This window comes from Crinia signifera, chromosome 5, assembly GCF_055691185.1.
Source record: "Crinia signifera chromosome 5, ASM5569118v1, whole genome shotgun sequence".
NCBI classification, from domain to species: domain Eukaryota; kingdom Metazoa; phylum Chordata; class Amphibia; order Anura; family Myobatrachidae; genus Crinia; species Crinia signifera.
The window spans coordinates 331,968,075-331,995,811 of record NC_139221.1 but is presented as its reverse complement, the minus strand read 5'-3'; the positions used below and the strand labels follow the sequence as shown (position 1 = coordinate 331,995,811).

General features: G+C 50.2%; 1 protein-coding gene across 1 annotated transcript in view; it reads left to right on the top strand.

The window, feature by feature from the left end:
* Positions 1 to 27,737, top strand: part of LOC146005648 (cytochrome P450 2F5-like) — a 90,080-nt gene that overhangs the window by 48,100 nt on the left and 14,243 nt on the right. Inside the window, exons 6-9 of the mRNA XM_083145039.1 lie at positions 3,598 to 3,758; positions 9,813 to 9,986; positions 17,366 to 17,507; positions 20,028 to 20,215. Coding sequence (XP_083001165.1) covers positions 3,598 to 3,758; positions 9,813 to 9,986; positions 17,366 to 17,507; positions 20,028 to 20,215 — 665 coding nt within the window. The remainder of the gene's footprint in view (positions 1 to 3,597; positions 3,759 to 9,812; positions 9,987 to 17,365; positions 17,508 to 20,027; positions 20,216 to 27,737) is intronic.

Sequence of the window (27,737 nt, the reverse complement as noted above, 5' to 3'; positions counted from 1 at the left end):
CCCAACTTCTCATATACACCATCACCATGGCAGCATGAGGATCACCAGGCATTGGGGCGTATAGTGTATGGGGTCTACATGCTGACATGTCTACATGGCCTCACCTCCCCCACTTCTCATATAGGCCATCACCATGGCAGCATGAGCATCACCAGGCATTGGGGCGTATAGTGTATGGGGTCTACATGCTGACATGTCTACATGGCCTCACCTCCCCCACTTCTCATATAGGCCATCACCATGGCAGCATGAGGATCACCAGGCATTGGGGCCTATAGTGTATGAGATCTACATTCTGACATGTCTACTTGGCCTCACCTCCCCCACTTCTCATATAGACCATCACCATGGCAGAATGAGGATCACCAGGCATTGGGGCGTATAGTGTATGGGTTCTACATGCTGACATGTCTACATGGCCTCACCTCCCCCACTTCTCATATAGACCATCACTATGGCAGCATGAGTATCACCAGGCATTGGGGCATATAGTGTATGGGGTCCACATGATGATACGCCTACATGGCCTCACCTCCTCCACTTCTCATATAGGCCCATCACCATGGCAGCATGAGGATCACCAGGCATTGGGGCGTATAGTGTATGGGGTCTACATGCTGACACGCCTACATGGCCTCACCTCTCCCACTTCTCATATAAGCCCATCACCATGGCAGCATGAGGATCACCAGGCATTGGGGCGTATAGTGTATGGGTTCTACATGCTGACATGTCTACATGGCCTCACCTCCCCCACTTCTCATATAGGCCATCACCATGGCAGCATGAGGATCACCAGGCATTGTGGTGTATATTGTATCAGGTCTACATGCTAACATGCCTACATGGTCTCACCTCCCCCACTTTTCATATAGGCCATCACCATGGCAGCATGAGGATCACCAGGCATTGTGGTGTATATTGTATCAGGTCTACATGCTGACACGCCTACATGGCCTCACCTCTCCCACTTCTCATATAGGCCCATCACCATGGCAGCATGAGGATCACCAGACATTGGGGCGTATAGTGTATGGGGTCTACATGCTGACACGCCTACATGGCCTCACCTCCCCCACTTCTCATATAGGCCATCACCATGGCAGCATGAGGATCACCAGGCATTGGGGTGTATATTGTATTGGGTCTACATGCTGACATGACTACATGGCCTCACCTCCTCCACTTCTCATATAGGTCCATCACCATGGCAGCATGAGGATCACCAGGCATTGGGGCGTATTGTGTATGGGGTATACATGCTGACACGCCTACATGGCCTCACCTCCCCCACTTCTCATATAGGCCATCACCATGGCAGCATGAGGATCACCAGGCATTGGGGCGTATAGTGTATGGGGTCTACATGCTGACATGCCTACATGGCCTTACCTCCTCCACTTCTCATATAGGCCATCACCATGGCAGCATGAGGATCACCAGGTATGGGGCGTATAGTGTATGGTTTCTACATGCTGACATGCCTACATGGCCTCACCTCCCCCACTTCTCATATAGACCCATCACCACGGCAGCATGAGTATAACCAGGCATTGGGGCGTATAGTGTATGGGTTCTACATGCTGACACGCCTACATGGCCTCACCTCCCCCACTTCTCCTATAGGCCATCACCATGGCAGCATGAGGATCACCAGGCATTGGGGCGTATAGTGTATGGGTTCTACATGCTGACACGCCTACATGGCCTCACCTCCCCCACTTCTCATATAGACCATCACCATGGCAGCATGAGGATCACCAGGCATTGGGGTGTATAGTGTATGGGGTCTACATGCTGACACGCCTACATGGTCTCACCTCCCCCACTTCTCATATAGGTCCTTGGACATTTTCAGTTCTAGGCACGCTGGCGGTCACGACATTGTACATCTGCCGTGACGTCTCTGTATGCTGTTCCCTGGTAATCGGGGAGGGTCCTTTTCAGGACTATATTTTAGCAAATAAACATCATTGCTTGCGACCAAAAGGAATACAACATTAGTAGTCCTGTTCACTGAATCTGTTCTCTGTCCTTGTACCAGTCCAGTGCCCTGCGCCCCAGGCATGAACCCCATAGTGCTAGGGACCTGCTCTAATAAGGAGACCTTAATGTGGTGAGCAGGTAGATATATCTGGCCAAATGTATGCTGACATCCTCAGAAATGAATTATAAAAGTAATACATGTTAGCAGTAATGATTGCATAGTGCACCTGCAAACCCCCTCTGTCTACCAGTCCAGTGTCTCCAAGCTCTGTCCTCAGCCAGCCACCATTGCAGAGGTCTGGTCTGTGGTCAGTTACCAGTGGGGAACCAGTCAGGAGTGTTGGCAGCGTGTTGACGCATACACAGCAGCGATTAGTATTAAGTGCTGATGGTAGAAGCTTAAGCAAGTAACTATGGTTCCAGGCACCACATTATACCCCAACAAGGTCTTATTCTATAGGAGAAAAGACAAGGGCGCCTATATAGGAGCTGATACTCTAGGTAAGGCTGCTGTTCAATTTAGGGGTAGTCAAACCTTAAAAGTAATGTACCAAGAAAAAGATAGAGAACAGCGCCTCGTCACTACAATGACCTTTGATAAAGCTACAGCCAGTAGTGAAACGCGTCAGTTGTTTCACTCACCCCTGGATTTAAAACCTTATATTCAAGGACTGCCATTCTGCCTTCTGGACAAATCTGGTCACCATCCCTTTCTGTGGAGATTTATCTCCCACCCCTGATCCAGCATTGCTATCCGGATATCCCCAGGTGAAATTGGGCACCACTTACCATTACAAGCAAGGACACCATACCATCACCTTGCGGTTCCATTGTGCATCCTCCAGCGGCTTCAGCGGCACCGCATCACCAGAGAGGAGCCTTGGGCCACCCAAGATTCAATTTCCGGACCATTTCACAGTCACCTCCAGCGGTCTGACATCTGGAGACCACACTACTAGAGAGGACCTGTGGTTATTCTTCCACTTCCCCCATTCATGGACAGTGACCCACCATCCAGTCCGTTGGTAATGTGCATGTACCCCTTGTTTATACACTGATTCATTGGTATATACCATCTAACCTTCCAGGAGTGAGCATATTAATTATTTTATTCTCTCATTTGTTGTATAATTGTATTAAAGTGCCTTTTTGAATAATATAAAAACTTTTTTCATTTTTACCATTGGTGGTGTGTATTTCATTGTAGAGACGAGCCGCTGTTCTCTATCTTTTTCTTACCACATTATACCCGCCCACTGCACAGTGGGTGGAGTCAGTAAATGGGTGGTTACTGATTATAAGACGGTATCCCCTATTGGCCAGGTCCTGTGAGACCAGAACCGTGTCTGTGATCGCAGGCATCTGGTCACCCTGCTCTTGGTAGGGGAACACCCAGGGCTCCTGTTACCTTATTACATTAATTATTCTTTAGCATCATTTTTATAAATCTTTCATTTGTTAATTTAATTTAGGAAATTCCTACCAGCCTGTTTGCTTAACCCTGCATCACCTGTAACCATGGGTAACTGCCTCCTAATGAGGTGTACCAACCATCCTCTCATAGAAAACCGTTACATACTGTAAGTCATTGTATGCTATTGTCTCTCCTAGGAAAGTCCTTCAATCCTATAAACCTTCTGGGCTGCGCTGTGGGGAACATCACCAGCTACGCGCTGCTGGGGGAGCACTTTGATTACAACGATCCCAAGTTGATGGAACTTATTATAACTACCAGAAAGTTTATATTCAACACTCACTCGCCCTTACACGAGGTACGGTATTGGTCATTATATCTGTCTCTTTCATCCCTGGTTACTGATCTCATTATCAGCAGACAGTGGTACACAGGACTATTGTATCTCCCCTCCCCGCACCGATAACAGGGCGGCCCCAGGGACAGCTGGGAAATGTACTAACCATAACGTTATACAGCATATGTGGTGGAGACTGGTAATCATTGTTACTGTATGCTCCCATCCATTCCATGTCAAACCGCTCCAAAACCGTGACTTCTGAATCTGCTCGCCGCACCTTCCACCTGTCTGTGAGTGTGGCGCGCAGGCTCCAACATTCGGATCGTAACACGGGCGAGTAAAAGTATCAGAGAGGAACTAAGTTTATGTAATATATATACAGGGCTTAAAGTGGTCTCGGAGAGGTGGTGGAACTCATGTCCCCAACCCCACTCCCTTAGTCGGGCCCTGACCAGTGCCTATTTCCAATATGGAAGGGGCGTGGTTACACATTTGTACCCTCAATTCAAATTAAGCTACACTGTAGCACAATCATATGCACATTACACAGCATGTAGTGCCCCTGATTTGTATTATACCACATAGTAGGGCACCTTATTGACTTTATGACACACAGTAGTGCCCCTGATTCACATTACATCACCTATTAGTGTGCTTTTATTCAGGTTAGGATACACATTAGTACATATTTACATGTATGCCACACAGTAGTGCTACCTGTTCACAATACCCACAGGGGTAGTAGTAGGGCACCTTGCACATAATTCCCACAGTAAAATCCCACGAAAAGGAAGCGGCTGGAACAGGGTTTTCTGTTGGAATCACTGTGCAGGGCTGTGGTGGAGGTGGAACTAGTTCCCCTTACCATTAGATGTGGTCACTCAGTTCCACACGGGTCCCCCCCCCCCACCCCTATACTGTATATATGTATGTATGTATATATATAAGAAAACTGTGTACCCAGAGATACATAGAAGACAGCACTCCTTGATCCTTTTTAAAGTCCAGAACGACACAATTTATTGATCCATAAGGTTGAGCATCAGACTTAAATGCAAAATATGGCAATCTTTTGCTTCTTAGTAATAGTGGGGGTCACAAGCATAATCACCCATCCTTGCAGCTTATGATACAAGCAGTCGGCAGTCGACGGTTCCGTTTCGGCTGGAAGCCTTTCTCACAGACTGCACTTTACCTTTGTTTGGTTATGTTGAGTTGTCAGTTGTCCTGAGGAAGGGGCGTCAGCTCCGAAACTGTAGACAATGAATACTGACGTTTTTTGCACTGTTATGATTTAATACAGGTATTCACCGTTTTTTTGAGTGCCGCCTCCTGTTTTCATTTACTTGGAAATCGCAGCTATATACCTTTTTGTGGAAGGCACCTTACCATTTATTTTCACTGGATGTTCTAAGTGCCGGTCCTCAAGACCCCTATATATATATGCGTCCAGACGGCGGCACTCACCAACAATAATTTCTCACAGAGGCAGTTTCGTTTATCAACGTTTCGAACCTTTTAATAATGGTTCTTTATCAGGATACAAATACAGAAAGCACACATAACAATATTTATACATACCCCAATCAAACCTACACCAATCACCCGCACTTGGTCTTGGCGCCATTCAGCCGTCACCGAACGTCAGCGTGACTCGCGCGTCATCACATCGGCGCCGGTCCGGCATCAGGACGCCAGAAACCAACTATGTTGCCATAGCAACAATAACAACGTAGCCCCTAGCAACCAGAAAAGCTATACCGCACGTCTACCTGTGGTCACCGTGAGGACGCTATCAGCTCCGTACCGCGTCATCACGTCCTTACACGGCCTGCCCCAGTTCAACCACGGCACGCCTCCATTACCATGGCTCCGTTGTATACAAATCATGACTACACCACAGAAAGGTGTGTCACGTAAATATACAAACAAATCAAAGTGAAAAATGGAAAAATAAACAGCACATTAATACAATTAAATGACAACATAAAAAAAAAAAAAAACATGACGATACTGAGAATGTGGAGTATCAAAAAACATAATAGTAATAATACATGTATTTAAATAATGCAGCAATACTCTATCTCCAGTTACTACAAACATAATTACTATCCCGAAAATACGGCAATTCGTATTCGTATTGATAGCACATCAATACGACTACGAATTGCCATATTTTCGGGAAAGTAAGGGGGACATTTACCAAAATGGATTCGTAGAAAAAAGGTGTATTCGTAGGCAGAAATACACCTTTTTTTTACGAATTTGTATTTTCGGGATTTACAATCCCAAAAATACAACAATTCGTAGTCCTAAAGATGGAACATTCGTATTTGTATTTACAAATACGAATGTCTACACCATCGATAGAATACGACAGAAATCACCATTCAAAAGAATGGTGGTTTCTGATTTACTAAGCAGCCGTACTGATAATACGGCTGCTAAGTGGTGTGAAACAGGCATGCAAATACGACAGGAAAATAGAACACCATTTTCATGTCGTATTTGCGTTTTAGCCTGCACGGATCAGTCAGATCCGTGCAGGCTGCAGTGTAAAAAAATAGAAAAATAAATAAATTAAAAAAAAAAACGGCGTGGGGTCCCCCCCACAGCCGAAACCAGCACCAGGCTGACAGAGCCTGGAGCCGGTAATTAAAAATCAGGGAACCCGACAAATAGGGGTTCCCCGATTTTTAACAACCAGCCCCAGGCTCCTGCTATGGGGCTGGTTCCCAAAATACGGGGGACAAAATGACTAGGGGTCCCCCGTATTTTAAGAACCAGCCCCAGGCAAAACCAGCCAGCAGGGTAATGCCACAGCCGGGGGGAGACTTTTTATACAAGTCCCCCCGGCCAAAGCATTCATCCCTACCGACCAGTCAGCCTGGCCAGGGGCCCTGGGGGAGTGGGGACCCCCCCAATAAAGGGGTCCCCCCCCTCCAGGACTTACCTGACCAGGCTGAAGCCTGGTGCTGTCCTCGATGCCCCTGGGCGGTGGGCATCGAGCTGATGGTATGGTGTAAAAATAAAATAAAAACCATTGTCTTTTACTGGTGAACTATGAGTCCCAGCAAGCCTCCCCCGCAAGCTGGGACTTGGAGAACCACAAGTCCCAGCCTGCGGGGCATTAAAGGGCCCGCTGGGTCTTGTAGTGCCACAGTAAAAGAAAGAGTTAAATAAACACACTGACACACGTGAAAAATAAAAGTTTAATACATACATAACACATACATACTGATACTTACCTTTCTTGATCCCGTAGGTAGCCCTGGTCCTGATGTCCTGTGTCGTCCATGTCGGCTGTCTGCGTCGTCCTCCAGGTCCATGTCGACGGTCCGTGTCGTCCTCCAGGTCCATGGCGGTGTCCGGGTCCGAAGAAATCCATGTTGGAGCTGTGGAAGGAAATCCTACTCACCTGGTCCTGCGCTGAAGAAGTCTTCTCTTGATCCGACGTAATCCAGGTAATCTTCATGCTGTCGCCGGTCCCCGCTGTCTGCGCTGTCTCTGCATCGCGCTGAGGAGAGATGCTGAAGTTTCATATTCGCCGCCTCTCCTCAGACTGAATTCTATTGGCCGCCTAGCAGGCCAATCAGGAGCCGACTTTCTCGGCTCCTGATTGGCCCGCTAGGCGGCCAATAGAATTCAGTCTGAGGAGAGGCGCCGAATATGAAACATCTCAGCATCTCTCCTCAGCGCGATGCAGAGACAGCGCAGACAGCGGGGACCGGCGACAGCATGAAGATTACCTGGACTACGTCGGATCAAGAGAAGACTTCTTCAGCGCAGGACCAGGTGAGTAGGATTTCCTTCCACAGCTCCAACATGGATTTCTTCGGACCCGGACACCGCCATGGACCTGGAGGACGACACGGACCGTCGACATGGACCTGGAGGACGACGCAGACAGCCGACATGGACGACACAGGACATCAGGACCAGGGCTACCTACGGGATCAAGAAAGGTAAGTATCAGTATGTATGTGTTATGTATGTATTAAACTTTTATTTTTCACGTGTGTCAGTGTGTTTATTTAACTCTTTCTTTTACTGTGGCACTACAAGACCCAGCGGGCCCTTTAATGCCCCGCAGGCTGGGACTTGTGGTTCTCCAAGTCCCAGCTTGCGGGGGAGGCTTGCTGGGACTCATAGTTCACCAGTAAAAGACAATGGTTTTTATTCTATTTTTTACACCATACCATCAGCTCGATGCCCACCGCCCAGGGGCATCGAGGACAGCACCAGGCTTCAGCCTGGTCAGGTAAGTCCTGGAGGGGGGGGACCCCTTTATTGGGGGGGTCCCCACTCCCCCAGGGCCCCTGGCCAGGCTGACTGGTCGGTAGGGATGAATGCTTTGGCCGGGGGGACTTGTATAAAAAGTCTCCCCCCGGCTGTGGCATTACCCTGCTGGCTGGTTTTGTCTGGGGCTGGTTCTTAAAATACGGGGGACCCCTAGTCATTTTGTCCCCCGTATTTTGGGAACCAGCCCCAGAGCAGGAGCCTGGGGCTGGTTGTTAAAAATCGGGGAACCCCTATTTGTCGGGTTCCCTGATTTTTAATTCCCGGCTCCAGGCTCTGTCAGCCTGGTGCTGGTTTCGGCTGTGGGGGGGACCCCACGCCGGTTTTTTTTTAAATTTATTTATTTTCTATTTTTTTTTACACCTTGCAGCCTGCACGGATCTGACTGATCCGTGCAGACTGCTAGAAATAATTTGTATTAGCGGCCGTATATACGGCCGCTAATACGAATTCCTACGACATCGGTGGGTTACAAAGCAGTCGTATATGACTGCTTTGTAAATCCCCCTCCGGAACACGACTTTGCATACGACTTAAACAGTCGTATGCAGTCGTAGGGAAAATACCAATACGAAAAACTAGGTTTTTCATATTGGTAAATTTCCCCCTAAATGTCAAAAATAAGTGTATTTCTGGATACAAATACACCTATTTTTTACAAATTTCCTTTAGTAAATTTCCCCCAATATTGCAAGCAAATGAGTCTAGTTAGAACCACTCTTTACAGGAAGCAATGCAAGCCCCTGAATTAATTTAGGCCCCGAGGGGCCAGGGTCCCCAGGCGCTGTATCCACTGCGCCTCACACTGCAATAGCTTCTTAGACCGATTCCCCCCTGCGTATACACGCAGGGACATGGTCGATGATAGTGTATTTGAGCATAGGAATCGTGTGGCGGGCCTCCAAAAAGTGCCTCGCCACCGGTTGCTCACTTATACCCTTTTCTAGAGCCAACTTAATAGAGTAGCGGTGGGAAGCCATCCGCCCTCTCAAGGTGCGCTCAGTTTTCCATATGTAATTGAGTGAACAAGGACATGTAGTCATATATACTATGTACTTGGTTGTACAAGTCACCCTGTGGCGAATAAAATATCACCTACCACTAGATGGGTGGTAAAAGGAGTCATCAGTGTTTAAGGATCTGCAGGTGATACAATTCAGACATTTAAAGCAACCAGGTCTAGCAGCAAGGAATTGTTCACTACCCCTCTGTTGCAATTTTGCTATTTCAGTCTTCATAACGATGTCCCTTACACTCCTCCCACGAGTGTAACAAGGCATGATCCTTGTGCTAGCCAAATCCAGTGTTGGGTCCATTTGTACTAAGGGCCACAATTGTTTGACAGTTTTCTTTATGTTTGTACTGCTTGAGCTAAAGTGATTGACCCAAGGGATCCTATTGGTGTTGTCACCTTTATTCACTTTGTACTTTAATAATGATTCCCTAGTTTTTGATAGGGCTTTCGCCTTAGCTTCAAGCAGCAAAACATTGTCATACCCCCTTTCAAGAAACAGTTCTTAGCATGTAATACATTCGTATTCGTATTGATAGCACATCAATACGAATTGCCATGTTTTCGGGATAGTAAATGTAAAAAATAAGTGTATTTCTGGATACAAATACACCTATTTTTTACAAATTTCCTTTAGTAAATTTCCCCCAATATGTCACATTATTCGTGTTCCAGAGTGTTTCCCTAGTGCCCATCACCCCGGAGTCCGGCTCTGTAGCGCCTCTCACCGGTCCGATGTGTTTGTGTCTTTTCGGTTATAGCTCAGTAACTTGTTCCCGATTCTCCTGGACGTGCCGATCCTCAAGCAGAAAATCTTCAGGGAGAGCTCAGCATTGAAGGCCTTTGTGACACATTACATTCAGCAGCACAAGCAGACGCTGGACCCCGCGTCCCCCCGGGACTTCATAGACTACTTCCTGCTCAAGATAAAGGAGGTAAAACCAGCACTGGGAGTATCTCTTAAATATTTGGCTACATCTGTCACTCAATGTGTGAGTGTCTATAACGCTGGGTGGAGTCATAGGCTAATAGCCTATCAGAGCCTCTGACTCCGCCCACACACACTCACATAGTGACAGAGAACCAGCCCACAGTGCCAGACACCCTTTGCCTCCCCATGCTGCCAGGCAAAGACACTACCACTTCACAGCCACCAGGTGAGCGGCAGGTCTGCCCGCCCCCCCCCCCCCACCTCTGCCAGCACCCATCCGGACGCCCGCAACCCCCCTCCCGTGATTCGCAGCACACACACACCCCGCGCGACCCCCTCCCCCTCCCGCGATTTGCGGGCCCCTCCCATGATTCGCAGGCACCACCCCCCCCACCCGCGCGATTCACGCCCCACCCGCGATTTGCGTCCCCCCTCCCGCAATTCACGGACCCCTGCGCCCCCTCCCATATTTTGCAGACCCACCTGACCCCCTTCTGGCAATTCCACCCCCCAGCGGACCCCCGTAACCTTGCTCCCGCTTTACACATACCCCCGTGAGAATGGGGGATCCTGTACCGCCACAAGCAGGTGCCGCCCCTAGGTGGGAAATCCGGCCCTGGCTGCCGCGCTGCCGGTTCCCCCACTGCCAGAAGTGTCCCCGCGGTCCTCTGCACCAGCGCCACAACATTTATCAATGTCTTGCCCACATACCACTATTATACAGCCTCCTGCTCTCATGCACCCTCACTCCCTCCCAGTGGGAGGAGATGCTCACCCACTGCCGGAAGCTGCATACTGCCCCTCACCCTCCTCCAGTTCTAGGGATGCCCATCGATCATCAATGGTTTTAAATCATCGATGGTTTATGGCCAATGTTGAATACTTTTGCCATCGATGTGGGAGGACCAGATCGTTTCCCTATATCGATGGCAAAGGAGAACCAATCAAGTTTCACATTTTTTTATGGTGCCGGGACTCCGCCCCCCAACACCCGACAGTCCCGCCACGGAGTTCTGATTGTCCCACGGCCTATTCAGTCAGCTATAATGGATGACTATCGATAGCTACAACAATCGATGTTTATCCAAGTAATATTTTACTACTATCAATGGCAGGGTGCAAAATCGCTATCAATGCCAACCATCGATGGCGTCTGCACCAATGCCCATCCCTACCCCTCATGCCCACACACCTCTATCACTGCCCTGCCTCCTGTTCTCCTGCCCCGTAACTTCCGCCAGTGGGGAGCCGCTCACCCTGTGTGGCCCACATACCCCTATCATGCTTTACCACCCAGCCTCCTGCTCTCATGCACCCTAACTCCCACCCACTAAGAGGAGACACTGACTCAGAGCCACCGTCCTATACTCCTGTGCTGCCACGCTGGACCCTCACCCACTGGCAGAAGCTGCACAGTGTCCCCCACGCTCCACTTTAGTCCCCCGTATGCCCACACACCCCTATCACTACCCAGCTTCCTGCTCTCCTGAACCGTAACTTCCACCACTGGGGAGTTGCTGACGCTGTGTTGCCCACATACCCCTATCATGCCTCATAGCCCAGCCTCCTGCTCTCATGCACCCTAACTCTCACCCAGTAGGAGGATTAAGGTCTAAATGGGCCTGGAGCTGAAAATGATCAAGGGCCTATTATGCGCAATAATAGGGGCTGCGGCCAACACCTAATAATGTGGGTGGCGTGACCAGTGTTCTGGTTGGGTGGTCTGCTCATGGGTGTGTCTCTATTCGTGTAAATACTTTCAACTAATGATATATGCCTGGAAAAGGCAGGGGGCTGGCATAGGAAAAATGCAGGGAGATATATTGGCGGGTGCCCTCCAAAGGTGCACCCGCAGGACGCCGATGTCCTAAGATAATTGCGGGGTGAGGCGGCACTCCAGTCATAAATAAAATACTGAAAACCAACACTTGGTAGACAATATGTCAGCACCTTTTATGTGGTAACCTAAGTTTACCACACCATATACCCAGCGGTGTAGCTAGGTGCCATGGTGCCCGGAGCAAGGGCATATTTCGCGCCCCCCTACCCCGGTAATGAATTGGGGGCGTGGCTAACATGTGTTTGCATGTTACATTTCAAAAGAAAAAACTTAAAAAATAAGACACTATATAAGACACTGTAACGGAATCTGCTGTGCTATATATGACACTGTAACAGAATCTGCTGCGCTATATAAGACAGTGTAACGGAATCTGCTGCGCTATATAAGACGCTGTAACGGAATCTGCTGCGCTATATAAGACGCTGTAACGGATTCTTCTGCGCTATATAAGACACTGTAATGGATTCTGCTGCACTATATAAGACAATGTAAGGGAATCTGCTGCGCTATATAAGAAACTGTAACGGAATCTGCTGCGCTATATAAGACGCTGTAACGGAATCTGCTGCGCTATATAAGACGCTGTAACGGAATCTGCTGCGCTATATAAGACAGTGTAACGGAATCTGCTGCGCTATATAAGACGCTGTAACGGAATCTGCTGCGCTATATAAGACGCTGTAACGGAATCTGCTGCGCTATATAAGACACTGTAACGGAATCTGCTGCGTTATATAAGACACTGTAACGGAATCTGCTGCGCTATATAAGACACTGTAACGGAATCTGCTGCGTTATATAAGACACTGTAACGGAATCTGCTGCGTTATATAAGAAGCTGTAACGGAATCTGCTGCTCTATATAAGACACTGTAACGGAATCTGCTGCGCTATATAAGACACTGTAACGGAATCTGCTGCGCTATATAAGACACTGTAACGGAATCTGCTGCACTATATAAGACACTGTAACGGAACCTGCTGCGCTATATAAGACACTGTAACGGAATCTGCTACGCTATATAAGACACTGTAACGGAACCTGCTGCGCTATATAAGACGCTGTAACGGAACCTGCTGCGCTATATAAGACGCTGTAACGGAATCTGCTGCGCTATATAAGACGCTGTAACGGAACCTGCTGCGCTATATAAGACGCTGTAACGGAATCTGCTGCGTTATAGAAGACACTGTAACGGATTCTGCTGCGCTATATAAGACACTGTAACGGAACCTGCTGCGCTATATAAGACGCTGTAACGGAATCTGCTGCGCTATAGAAGACACTGTAACGGATTCTGCTGCGCTATATAAGATGCTGACAGCTGTAAATAAATAAATATATATACAGCACAGCAGGTTAGCAGCAGATGCCAGAGAGATTCACTTTGCACCCCCCCCCCCCCCTCCTCCCCTCCCCCAGGACACACGAATCACCCAAACCCCAAGTTAAACCCCATCATTAATTAGCTGTAAAAAATAAATAAAGAAATCCACCTTGAATAATGATAGCAGGGCGGCAGCAGCAGAAACTTTCTCCTCATCAGCGCTTGGGATGGCTGTGGCTGATGACGGAGGAGGGAGTGAGAGCCGAGGCAGGCGACTCTGATGAGTCTGAGTGCTGCTGCGCTGCGCTGCGCTGCCCGGAAGCCTGTCCGAGCAGCAGCAGCACCAGCAGCAATTAGATTGGACGGAGTGAGTCACTGTCAGCCGCCCTAAGCGTCAGGGACCGGGCGAGCAGGCCAGGGCAGCTGGGCAGGCGCCGGGCAGGGCAGCCGCTGGCGCACGCTGCCCGCCGTTAGCACAGATGATCATTTCTGCGGAGGGGGGGCGGGCCGGCGGCGCCATTCGACCAATCGCCGCCCGGAGCAAGAGCTCCGGTGGCTCCGCCCTCCCTACGCCTCTGCATATACCCCTTAAACAAATCATGCAACACAAAAGTAACCCCCTTATACTGTACTGTGCCTCGTACACATTATGCCACATGGATTGAGCCAAAATACACACTATACCAGGCATGTCCAAACAGTGGCCCTCCAGCTGTTGTAAAACTACACGTCCCAGCATGCCTTGACATACAGTAGTTTTAGCATTCCCTAATTGCAAAACTGTGGCAATGCATGATGGGACTTGTAGTTTCACAGCTGGAGGGCCATAGTTTGGACATGCCTGCACTATACCAAACAGACTGAGAAATAATGCACAATATGCTTCATAAATAGGGGCATTGCGCGCCAAAGGCGCACATTAACAATTTACACCATAATGCTTGTTACATGTTAAGCCTCACACCATAATCTCCATTACGTATTATGCCAAACACAATAATGCCTATTAAAAATTATGCTACATAAGTGTTGCTTACCTACATGTTCATTGCCAGGGGTTCCATGTTCATTGCCAGTTGTGCAATGCTCATTGCCATTGGTTCCATGCTCGTTGCCATGTGGGATTACATGCTCATTGCCAAGGGGGAATACATGCTCGCGGTAACTGGGGGACACCGGGCAGAAATGACAGCCATTAACAGCCGGGCAGAGAGCAGGGGGCTGCCCGGCTGTATTCAGAGAACTGCATGTCCCGGCTATTTGAAATAATACCCCTTTCATACCAGAAAATGCAGGGAATATGGTCCCAGGATCATGCAGGGACATTCTCGGACTGGCCCCTTTTACACCAGCCTAGTCCCTGCATTTTCTGGTGTGAGGAGGAGAGAAAACCACCCCTGCCCCCCTTTAAACAACCAGCTATATCTTCGGAACCAACTGACCCATTTATATGTAGTCTTCAAATGATTTTGGTCCCGTGAAACTGTGCCGTTTGGTTCTAGAGAAATCTCTCCTTAAACAACATGAACAGCCATGAAATTACATTTCAGAAATAAAAAAAAAAAAGTTTTACCTGCAATATCTCTAGAACCAATGAACCCATATGGACCAGGTAGGAGATTGAAGGCCCAGCGATTTGAGTTCAACTGAGATCAACCTTGAGTTTCTGTGATGCTGTAGGGGGAACCGGCAGCCGTCGGAAGCGGGTGTAGGTCGGAATTAGCGGGTCCCATGTTATCCTATGGCTGAAAACGTTCCAGGTTTGCCTGGCGGTATCTCCGGTTCCCGCGGGGCTGGTCTTGTTGGAAAGCCCTGACCCTCAGCTACAAAATGGGCCTATTTGGAGAGTGGGCCTGGAGCTATAGCTCCATCAGGCCCATTGTTAATCTGGCTCTGGACTCAGGGCCACCGTCCTGTACTCCTGTACTGCCACGCTGGACCCTCACCCACTGGCAGAAGCTGCACAGTGTCCCCCACCCTCCTCTTTAGTCCCCCGTATGCCCACACAACCCTATCACTACCCAGCTTCCTGCTCTCCTGAACCGTAACTTCCACCACTGGGGAGTCACTGACTCTGTGTTGGCCACATACCCCTATCACTACCCAGCCTCCTGTTTTCCTGTGTCGTGACCTCCGCCAGTGGGGAGCCGCTGACTCAAAAACACCCTACTATACTATTGCACACACACACCTAAACAACACGCACACCCCCCCCACACCCACAAATGTCACTGTACCCTCCACACTATCAATGTACATCTTACTCTGTAACCGCTTTTTAATTAAACAAAACAATACACACCCCCTTCCACATCATATGCTCTCAAGTTGCAATACAGGCATCTTTCATACATTCTAAGCATATTTCTCACAATACAAACGTTCACAAATTAAGGGGGCGCAGCCCCTTACGTCGGTGTGAAGAGCGCCCGTAGGGTGCGATGAATTACCTAGTTGTCTATATCAGCTGTTATTACAAGTCAACCCAAAACTAGAAATAATACCCCCTAAAAACATTTCTGCACATAAAGATTCACTAAAAGTTCATCTCCTGCCTGTGTCTGTGACCAGTGTCTCCTGCCTGTATCGGCTGCCAGTGTCTGTGGCTGGTGTATGCTGTCAGTGTCTCCTGCCCAGGTCTCCTGTCAGTGTCTGATTCCAGTGTCTCCTGCCTGTATCGGCTGCCAGTGTCTGTGGCTGGTGTATGCTGTCAGTGTCTCCTGCCCAGGTCTCCTGTCAGTGTCTGATTCCAGTGTCTCCTGCCTGTATCGGCTGCCAGTGTCTGTGGCTGGTGTATGCTGTCAGTGTCTCCTGCCCAGGTCTCCTGTCAGTGTCTGATTCCAGTGTCTCCTGCCTGTATCGGCTGCCAGTGTCTGTGGCTGGTGTATGCTGTCAGTGTCTCCTGCCCAGGTCTCCTGTCAGTGTCTGATTCCAGTGTCTCCTGCCTGTATTGGCTGCCAGTGTCCTCTGCCTGTGTGTGCAGCTGGTGTCTCCTGTCAGTGTCTCCTGCCCAGGTCTCCTGTCAGTGTCTTCTGCCTGTGACGGTGTCTTCTGCCTGCCCAGTGTCTCCTGACAGTATCTCCTGACTCCTGCTCAGGTCTCCTGTCAGTGTCTGATTCCAGTGTCTCCTGCCTGTATCGGCTGCCAGTGTCTTCTGCCTGTGACGGCTACCAGTGTCTCCTGACAGTATCTCCTGACTCCTGCCCAGGTCTCCTGTCAGTGTCTGCTTCCAGTGTCTCCTGCACATGTCCTCTCCCTGTGTCTGCAACAAAGGCCTATTGCCAGTGTCTTCTGTCTGTGTGTGATGCCAATGACTCCTGCTAGTCTAGTGTCTCCTGTCAGTGTCTGCTGCCTGTCCCCACGGCCATTGTCTCCTTTCTGTGTCTCCTGCCTGTTTCTCCTGTCAGTGTCTTCTGCCTTTGTCTCCTGTCAGTGTTTCTGCCAGTGTCTGTGGCCAGTGTCTCCTGCCTGTATCAGCTGCCAGTGTGTTCTGCCTGTGTTTGAAGCCGGTTTCTCCTTACAGTGTAAGCTACCAGTGTCTCCTGTCAGTGTTTTCTGCCTGTGTGTGATGCCAGTGTCTGTGGCCAGTATCTCCTGCTGGTGTCTAGAGAGAGTGTCGCATTCCCCCATACTCTGCCTGTGTCTGCTGCCAGTGTCTGCTGCCAGTGTCTTCTGCCAGTGTCTTCTGCCAGTGCCTGCTGCCAGTGTCTGCTGCCAGTGTCTTCTGCCAGTGTCTTCTGCCAGTGCCTGCTGCCAGTGTCTTCTACCTGTATCTGCTGCCAATGTCTCCTGCTAGTGTCTCCTGTCAGTGTCTGCTGTCTGCCTCCTCGCCCATTGTCTCCTTCCTGTGTCTCATGCCCATTTCTCCTGTCAGTGTCTGTGGCCAGTGTCTGCTGCACATGTCCTCCCCCTGTGTCTGCAACCAGTGTCTGCTGGCAGTGTCTCCTACCTGTGTAAACTGCCAGTGTCTGCTGCCAGAGCCCCATGCTAGTGTATGTGGCCAGTGTCTGCTGCCAGTTCCCCCTGCCAGTGTCTGCTGGCAGTGTCTCCTACCTGTGTATGCTGCCAGTGTCTGTGGTCAGTGTTTGCTGCCAGTGCGCCCTGCCAGTGTCTGCTGCCAGTGCCCCCTGCCAGTGTCTGCTGAATCTCCCTTCACTAACCAGATTGTAGATTCGGTTTTGTTGACCACATCCTTTGTTGTCTCTTTACCAGGAGGAACATTTGTCGGGGGGTAACTTCAGTGAGACCAGCCTACTGATGACGGTCATAGCCCTGCTGGCAGCTGGGACTGAGACCACAACCTCCACCTTGAACTTCTCTCTGGTTACCATTAGCAACTACCCAGACATGCAGAGTAAGTATGTATGTATGTCAGCATTGGGAACTCCTGCTCCCGGCCAGCCTGTGGCTCCGATCACTGGCATAATGCTCAGCTGTGCTGGGTAACAGGGTATCACCAGTGGGCAAGCCGCATGGACCTTCACATCAGCTGGGGGGAAGCTGGCATTGGCATAAGGTGGGAAATACAGCTTCCATGACAACACGTACACACAGATGCACACACACACACCCCCTGGTATTTACCAACCTGCTGATGAGCTGACTGCCTTATGTACTAATGCTGTGTCACACACATACCTGTCACACGTACAGCACCTGTCAGACTCCAGGGGGACATATAATAGGGTGCGATTTTTTTTAAAACAAATCAGAAATCATTTGTGATTTCTGGCGATTCTTTAGTAATGGAAGTGTGTGCTTTTTCAGTAACATAACAAAAAATATGATTTACTAAGGCAGGTCCTCCGTTTGGAGGTAGGACTGGCACAAAACTGCATTATATACAGTATCTCCGACGCAATTCCCGGTTCTCAACATCCTGCTCACTTCCCTATGGAGAGATCCTGCAGGTGTGAGAGCATGCTGTGAGTGTAACCCTGCAGGTGTGAGAGCCTGCTGTGAGTGTAACCCTGCAGGTGTGAGAGCCTGCTGTGAGTGTAACCCTGCAGGTGTGAGAGCCTGCTGTGAGTGTAACCCTGCAGGTGTGAGAGCATGCTGTGAGTGTAACCCTGCAGGTGTGAGAGCCTGCTGTGAGTGTAACCCTGCAGGTGTGAGAGCCTGCTGTGAGTGTAACCCTGCATGTGTGAGAGCCTGCTGTGAGTGTAACCCTGCAGGTGTGAGAGTCTGCTGTGAGTGTAACCCTGCAGGTGTGAGAGCCTGCTGTGAGTGTAACCCTGCAGGTGTGAGAGTCTGCTGTGAGTGTAACCCTGCAGGTGTGAGAGTCTGCTGTGAGTGTAACCCTGCAGGTGTGAGAGTCTGCTGTGAGTGTAACCCTGCAGGTGTGAGAGCCTGCTGTGAGTGTAACCCTGCAGGTGTGAGAGTCTGCTGTGAGTGTAACCCTGCAGGTGTGAGAGCCTGCTGTGAGTGTGACCCTGCAGGTGTGAGAGTCTGCTGTGAGTGTGACCCTGCAGGTGTGAGAGTCTGCTGTGAGTGTAACCCTGCAGGTGTGAGAGCCTGCTGTGAGTGTAACCCTGCAGGTGTGCATAGGCGTGCGCAGCTCATTTTATTAGGGGGTGCACCGTCAAAGGGGTGTGAGTAGCTCCACTTATTAGGCATGTCTAACACCGCCAATCAGGCGTGTCTTCCGTCATCTATTGGAACTTGCTACAATATAAAAAGTCTCTCAGCAACATCAAAATCTCCTGAACCCTGCAGGTGTGAGAGTCTGCTGTGAGTGTAACCCTGCAGGTGTGAGAGTCTGCTGTGAGTGTAACCCTGCAGGTGTGAGAGTCTGCTGTGAGTGTAACCCTGCAGGTGTGAGAGTCTGCTGTGAGTGTAACCCTGCAGGTGTGAGAGCCTGCTGTGAGTGTAACCCTGCAGGTGTGAGAGTCTGCTGTGAGTGTAACCCTGCAGGTGTGAGAGCCTGCTGTGAGTGTGACCCTGCAGGTGTGAGAGTCTGCTGTGAGTGTGACCCTGCAGGTGTGAGAGTCTGCTGTGAGTGTAACCCTGCAGGTGTGAGAGCCTGCTGTGAGTGTAACCCTGCAGGTGTGCATAGGCGTGCGCAGCTCATTTTATTAGGGGGTGCACCGTCAAAGGGGTGTGAGTAGCTCCACTTATTAGGCATGTCTAACACCGCCAATCAGGCGTGTCTTCCGTCATCTATTGGAACTTGCTACAATATAAAAAGTCTCTCAGCAACATCAAAATCTCCTGAATATTTCAGTTTTCATCTTCTAATTACTCTGTGTAACACTAACAGTACATGCAAATAAAGTCATACACATATATGGATGATGCAGGTATGTAGTAATACGACAATGGTCTTGTACAATTACCAATGCAAAAACACATTGTTGATTGATGGGCGCTTCTTTAAATGGAATACAGTTCTAAAAAGCAAAAGTCTTTGGTTAAAGGTATTGCTGGTATTGCTAGCGGCAGGGAGGTGTTCATAAGGGTGGGCACAGCATTAGGGGGTGCCTGTGCACCCTTAACGCTCAATGTGCGCACACCTATGCAGGTGTGAGAGCCTGCTGTGAGTGTAACCCTGCAGGTGTGAGAGCCTGCTGTGAGTGTAACCCTACAGGTGTGAGAGCCTGCTATGAGTGTAACCCTGCAGGTGTGAGAGCCAGCTGTGAGTGTGACACTGTATCTGTGAGAGCATGCTGTGAGTGTAACCCTGCAGGTGTGAGAGCCTTCTGTGAGTGTAACCCTACAGGTGTGAAAGCCTGCTGTGAGTGTAACCCTGCAGGTGTGAGAGCCTGCTGTGAGTGTAACCCTGCAGGTGTGAGAGCCTGCTGTGAGTGTAACCCTGCAGGTGTGAGAGCCTGCTGTGAGTGTAACCCTGCTACTACTAATTACCTGTATATTGCAGGGAAGGTCCAGCAGGAGATTGATGAGGTGACCCAGTCCCAGCGCCCACCTGGCATCATGGACCGGGCACAGATGCCGTACACTAACGCCGTGGTGCATGAGGTACAGAGGATCTTAGACCTGGCACCTGTGGCTCATTACCACGCATTGACCGAGGACACTCAGTTCCGAGGATACACTCTCCCTAAGGTATGGGGTCTCCATGAGAGCACACTCACCCTGACCACATGCCAGGAGGTGGAGGGTGTGGTATAGGGACTGGCCGGACCCAGACAGCATGGTGAGCGCAACTAAGCCCCTTGCGGGCTCGCTCGCCACCTATTCTATTCTCTCTCTATGGGGGTCGTGGACCCCCACGTGGGAAAATAGCAGGTGGCATGGGAATGCAGTTTGGGGCGAGCTGGTACATGTTGGGCATTTATGGGATGCAGTTTGGGGCGAGCTGGTACATGTTGTACATTTATGGGATGCAGTTTGGGGCGAGCTGGTACATGTTGGGCATTTATGGGATGCAGTTTGGGGTGAGCTGGTACATGTTGGGCATTTATGGGATGCAGTTTGGGGCGAGCTGGTACATGTTGGGTATGTATGGGATGCAGTTTGGGGCGAGCTGGTACATGTTGGGTATGTATGGGATGCAGTTCGGGGCGAGCTGGTACATGTTGGGCATGTATGGGATGCAGTTTGGGGCGAGCTGGTACATGTTGGGTATGTATGGGATGCAGTTTGGGGTGAGCTGGTACATGTTGGGCATGTATGGGATGCAGTTTGGGGCGAGCTGGTACATGTTGGGCATTTATGGGATGCAGTTTGGGGTGAGCTGGTACATGTTGGGCATTTATGGGATGCAGTTTGGGGCGAGCTGGTACATGTTGGGTATGTATGGGATGCAGTTTGGGGCGAGCTGGTACATGTTGGGTATGTATGGGATGCAGTTCGGGGCGAGCTGGTACATGTTGGGCATGTATGGGATGCAGTTTGGGGCGAGCTGGTACATGTTGGGTATGTATGGGATGCAGTTTGGGGTGAGCTGGTACATGTTGGGCATGTATGGGATGCAGTTTGGGGCGAGCTGGTACATGTTGGGCATTTATGGGATGCAGTTTGGGGCGAGCTGGTACATGTTGGGCATTTATGGGATGCAGTTTGGGGCGAGCTGGTACATGTTGGGTATGTATGGGATGCAGTTCGGGGCGAGCTGGTACATGTTGGGTATGTATGGGATGCAGTTCGGGGCGAGCTGGTACATGTTGGGCATGTATGGGATGCAGTTTGGGGCGAGCTGGTACATGTTGGGTATGTATGGGATGCAGTTTGGGGCGAGCTGGTACATGTTGGGCATTTATGGGATGCAGTTTGGGGCGAGCTGGTACATGTTGGGCATTTATGGGATGCAGTTTGGGGCGAGCTGGTACATGTTGGGCATGTATGGGATGCAGTTTGGGGCGAGCTGGTACATGTTGGGCATGTATGGGATGCAGTTTGGGGCGAGCTGGTACATGTTGGGCATGTATGGGATGCAGTTCGGGGCGAGCTGGTACATGTTGGGCATTTATGGGATGCAGTTCGGGCGAGCTGGTACATGTTGGGCATTTATGGGATGCAGTTTGGGGCGAGCTGGTACATGTTGGGCATTTATGGGATACAGTTTGGGGCGAGCTGGTACATGTTGGGCATGTATGGGATGCAGTTTGGGGCGAGCTGGTACATGTTGGGCATTTATGGGATGCAGTTTGGGGCGAGCTGGTACATGTTGGGCATTTATGGGATGCAGTTTGGGGCGAGCTGGTACATGTTGGGCATTTATGGGATGCAGTTTGGGACGAGCTGGTACATGTTGGGTATGTATGGGATGCAGTTTGGGACGAGCTGGTACATGTTGGGCATTTATGGGATGCAGTTTGGGACGAGCTGGTACATGTTGGGCATTTATGGGATGCAGTATGGGATACACTATGGGGCGAGCTGGTACATGTTGGGCATGTATGGGATGCAGTTTGGGGCGAGCTGGTACATGTTGGGCATTTATGGGATGCAGTTTGGGGCGAGCTGGTACATGTTGGGCATTTATGGGATGCAGTTTGGGGCGAGCTGGTACATGTTGGGCATTTATGGGATGCAGTTTGGGACGAGCTGGTACATGTTGGGTATGTATGGGATGCAGTTTGGGGTGAGCTGGTACATGTTGGGCATTTATGGGATGCAGTTTGGGACGAGCTGGTACATGTTGGGCATTTATGGGATGCAGTTTGGGACGAGCTGGTACATGTTGGGCATTTATGGGATGCTGTTTGGGGCGAGCTGGTACATGTTGGGCATTTATGGGATGCAGTTTGGGGCGAGCTGGTACATGTTGGGCATTTATGGGATGCAGTTTGGGGCGAGCTGGTACATGTTGGGCATTTATGGGATGCAGTTTGGGGCGAGCTGGTACATGTTGGGCATTTATGGGATGCAGTTTGGGGCGAGCTGGTACATGTTGGGCATTTATGGGATGCAGTTTGGGGCGAGCTGGTACATGTTGGGCATGTATGGGATGCAGTTTGGGGTGAGCTGGTACATGTTGGGCATGTATGGGATGCAGTTTGGGGCGAGCTGGTACATGTTGGGCATTTATGGGATGCAGTTTGGGGCGAGCTGGTACATGTTGGGCATTTATGGGATGCAGTTTGGGGCGAGCTGGTACATGTTGGGCATTTATGGGATGCAGTTTGGGGCGAGCTGGTACATGTTGGGTATGTATGGGATGCAGTTTGGGGCGAGCTGGTACATGTTGGGCATTTATGGGATGCAGTTTGGGGCGAGCTGGTACATGTTGGGCATGTATGGGATGCAGTTTGGGGCGAGCTGGTACATGTTGGGTATGTATGGGATGCAGTTCGGGGCGAGCTGGTACATGTTGGGCATGTATGGGATGTAGTTTGGGGCGAGCTGGTACATGTTGGGCATGTATGGGATGTAGTTTGGGGCGAGCTGGTACATGTTGGGCATGTATGGGATGCAGTTCGGGGCGTTGCTGGTACATGTTGGACATGTATGGGATGCAGTTTGGGGCGAGCTGGTACATGTTGGGCATGTATGGGATACACTATGGGGCGAGCTGGTACATGTTGGGCATGTATGGGATGCAGTTTGGGGCGAGCTGGTACATGTTGGGCATTTATGGGATGCAGTTTGGGGCGAGCTGGTACATGTTGGGCATTTATGGGATGCAGTTTGGGGCGAGCTGGTACATGTTGGGCATTTATGGGATGCAGTTTGGGGCGAGCTGGTACATGTTGGGCATTTATGGGATGCAGTTTGGGGCGAGCTGGTACATGTTGGGCATTTATGGGATGCAGTTTGGGGTGAGCTGGTACATGTTGGGCATGTATGGTATACACTATGGGGCGAGCTGGTACATGTTGGGCATTTATGGGATGCAGTTTGGGGCGAGCTGGTACATGTTGGGCATTTATGGGATGCAGTTTGGGGTGAGCTGGTACATGTTGGGCATTTATGGGATGCAGTTTGGGGCGAGCTGGTACATGTTGGGCATGTATGGTATACACTATGGGGCGAGCTGGTACATGTTGGGCATGTATGGGAATGCATCTTGGCACTAGCACCAGCCTATATTGCTCATGCCCGCAGCTGACAGGGGCATCTGGTGCCTGTATGAGCTGCTCTCTGCCCTGTGGAGACCTCTAGTGGCCATGTGAGTGTGATAGAAAAAGGGCCAATTATTGCTTGAGGCAAAGGGCCTGATTCAGCAAGCCCATGAATGGCACCCTGCAGAATCTGATGGTTGCCAGAGTCTGCCGAGGACGGTGTGGGTGCTGAGACGCCATGTGACATGGCCGCCCCTAGCACAGAATGCCCAGCATTGCCCTGCAGCTGCCCACTGCTCATCCTAAAGGTGCCCATACACGTTACAATTATTGTATACAATATCGCATCTCATCGCATATCGGTTTTGCGATGAGATCAGGTGAGATGAGATCTAGTACAAAAAGTATGTGCAGCACACACACACATACACACATGCTGCACACACTTTTTGTACTAGATCTCATCTCATCTTATCGCAAAACTGAGATGCGATGAGATGCGATATTGTATACAATAATTGTAACGTGTATGGGCACCTTAAGCCTTCCCTCCCCGCAGCGATCGGTCCGGTGAGTATGTAACTCAGCCATCATGGTTGGAGCCTGTCACGGACCCACCAGTCGCTCCTTCAGATTCATCAATATGAACAGCACCGGCCGTGACTGGAGGTTCACTTTGGACACACGGGTCCCCTATATACGGTCACTGCCACCAATGTAATATATGAATGGGCGCTTGTGTTCGCCCCGGACGCACAATACAATGTATAACAAGGCCGTAGCGAAACCACAGTCTAGGCGTAAATCCTAAAAACACAGATTCAGGACTGGAATTATGGAATCATTTATTCCCAGAAGACTTCAGAGCTTTAGTTACAAAGATGATTAAATATATATTAAAGGTACGCACAGTATAATACAATCAAATAAGAAAATAACAGGAAACATACAGATGGAGCGGGTCCCATCTTTGGCCGGCGCTCGCCAGATCCCTTGCACTGGCGAGCGCCGGCGATAGAGACTGGGACGCGCGTGCGTCTCACATGCACGTGCGTCCCAGTTTCCTGTCGGCGGGAGGACGGGAGCCCTGTCCGTCTCTGCTTCAGGGAGACGGATAGGGTTAGGGGGGTGCGGCGAGGCGGCGGGGACCCGGGTGGAGCCCCATTGTAAGGGGACGTGCGCGCATCTCGTGCACGCGCGTCCCCTCCGGCGGCTGGCAGGGGATGGCGGCTGGCGAATCTTCCGCCATCCCCTGCAAAGCTGGGACCCGCTCCATCTGTATACAGCAATCTAACACACTTACTCCAATAATCTTAGGTAGTTCTGCTGTGAGGGACCTGCACCGAGTTGGAGGAATGGTCATTCCCAGCTTATGGCTGAAGTCCCCAAGACATGTCCCCAGGTTATTGTGAGAGAAGGGAAGTTCTACCTGCAGCCCCCCGCATCCCTCCCACCCTCCAGAGGTTTTAACCAGTTTCATGCTGGACACTAATGAATTTCCCCTCACTCCCAAGGGATTGATTCTGTACATGAGAGAGGTGGGAGTAGGTCACGGAGAAGCCCCATTCTCCTTCTCATGATCCCTGGGGTCAGGATGGTGATTCTCTGGCCATAAAGTGTTTTACAGTGTATGGCCCAGAACACAGGCCTGGTTCCAGGCACATAGTGTGATAACCTCTCCGCCCGCCTGGGGCTATGTCCACAGTACTTACACCCTGCAGAGGGAAATGACAGGCAGCCCCCCTCAGCCCTCTTTGGGTTACAGTAAGTTCGCAAGCAGAACACAAGAAATAACATTTATAATACACACACTGATAGAAACATCGATTTTGCAATCCAATCATGTGATTAATCATGACAAAGCCCAAATAGGGTTGCAACGTTGTTGTGCATTTGGAATACCCTGGCATAGCAATAGGTACTCGTAACATTCTACCGTTCCCAATCAGTGTACCCTGGCATAGTACGCTGCGCTCGGAACACTCTACTGTTCCCAATCAGTGCCTGGCATAGCACGCTGCGCTCAGAACACTCTACTGTTCCCAATCACTGTACCGTGTACCCTGGCATAGCACGATGCGCTCAGAACACTCTACTGTTCCCAATCACTGTACCGTGTACCCTGGCATAGCACGCTGCGCTCAGAACACTCTACTGTTCCCAATCACTGTACCGTGTACCCTGGCATAGCACGCTGCGCTCAGAACACTCTACTGTTCCCAATCACTGTACCGTGTACCCTGGCATAGCACGCTGCGCTCGGCACACTCTACTGTTCCCAATCACTGTACCGTGTACCCTGGCATAGCACGAGGCACTCGGAACACTCTACTGTTCCCAATCACTGTACCGTGTACTCTGGCATAGCACGCTGCGCTCGGAACACTCTACTGTCCCCAATCACTGTACCATGTATCCTGGCATAGCACGAGGCGCTCGGAACACTCTACTGTTCCCAATCACTGTACCGTGTACCCTGGCATAGCACGAGGCACTCGGAACACTCTACTGTTCCCAATCACTGTACCGTGTACTCTGGCATAGCACGCTGCGCTCGGAACACTCTACTGTCCCCAATCACTGTACCATGTATCCTGGCATAGCACGAGGCGCTCGGAACACTCTACTGTTCCCAATCATCTGTACCGTGTACCCTGGCATAGCACGAGGCACTCGGAACACTCTACTGTCCCCAATCACTGTACCGTGTATCCTGGCATAGCACGAGGCGTTCGGAACACTCTACTGTTCCCAATCATCTGTACCGTGTACCCTGGCATAGCACGAGGCTCTCTGAAAACTCTACTGTTCCCAATCACTGTACCATGAACCCTGGCATAGCACGCTGTGCTTCAAACACTCTACTGTCCCGTATCACTGTACCGTGTACCCTGGCATAGCATGCTGCACTGAGAACAATCTACTGTTCCCAATCACTGTGCCGTATACCCTGGCATAGTACGAGGCGTTCAGAGCACTCTGCTGTTCCCAATCACTGTACCGTGTACCCTGGCATAGCACGAGGCGCTCGGAACACTCTACTGTCCCCTATCACTGTACCGCGTACCCTGGCATAGCACGAGGCGCTCGGAACACTCTACTGTTCCCAATCATCTGTACCGTGTACCCTGGCATAGTACGCTGCACTGAGAACACTCTACTGTTCCCAATCACTGTACCGTGTACTCTGGCATAGCACGCTGCGCTCGGAACACTCTACTGTCCCCAATCACTGTTCCATGTATCCTGGCATAGCACGAGGCGCTCGGAACACTCTACTGTTCCTGTCACGGACCCACCGGTCGCCTGCTCCGATACGTCAATCTGAGCAGCGCCGGCCGTGACTGGGGTTCACTCAGGACACTCGGGTCCTTTCCTTGAGGTACACTGCCACCAGCCAAAACCTGATTTTAGCGCCTGAAACTGCGCAAGGGGCGGCTTGGCTCGCCCCTGACCACACAATACAAGATAACAATGGTAACGTTTTCCAGCCTTTCTCTTATGAGGCTAATGAGTCTTAAGAACACAGAACCAGGACTGAGAATATGTATTATTTATTCCTAGAAATACTACAGAGCTTTAGACAAAAATAGTTACAAGATTTTACAGTGATTTTAAAAGTACACACGAGTTTTAAATGCAATTTCAAAAATAAAAAGGGAAAAAAGACAGAACCTATCTTACACTTAAATACAGATCCTGACGTGGGGGGATCCTCCACAAGAAATCTCTCGTCGCCTACAGCCTGTTTTGCTAGACCCCCAGGTAGTGACACTGACTATAGGGAGAAGGGTCTTGTTATACCTTGCAGACTCCCTCATCCCTCCCACCCTTGGGATTTTTAACCATTCCCTTGCTGAGCCTAGTGAAGGTCTCCAGATATAGGATCTTTCCCATAAAGAATTTCTCCCTGCTTTGAAGTAGATTTTATACATTCCTCAAGTGATAAGAGGTCATTTAGTGCAGGGCCAGAGCCACTTTGGCCGGTTGGCTGGACACTATTGCTCTCCCCCCCAATCTGGTTTATGAGGGGTCTCAGATCTTATCTTACATCCTAACTCCAGAGGAGTCCACAGATGGCTACACTCCCTGGGTCACCAATAGTCCACACACATAATACA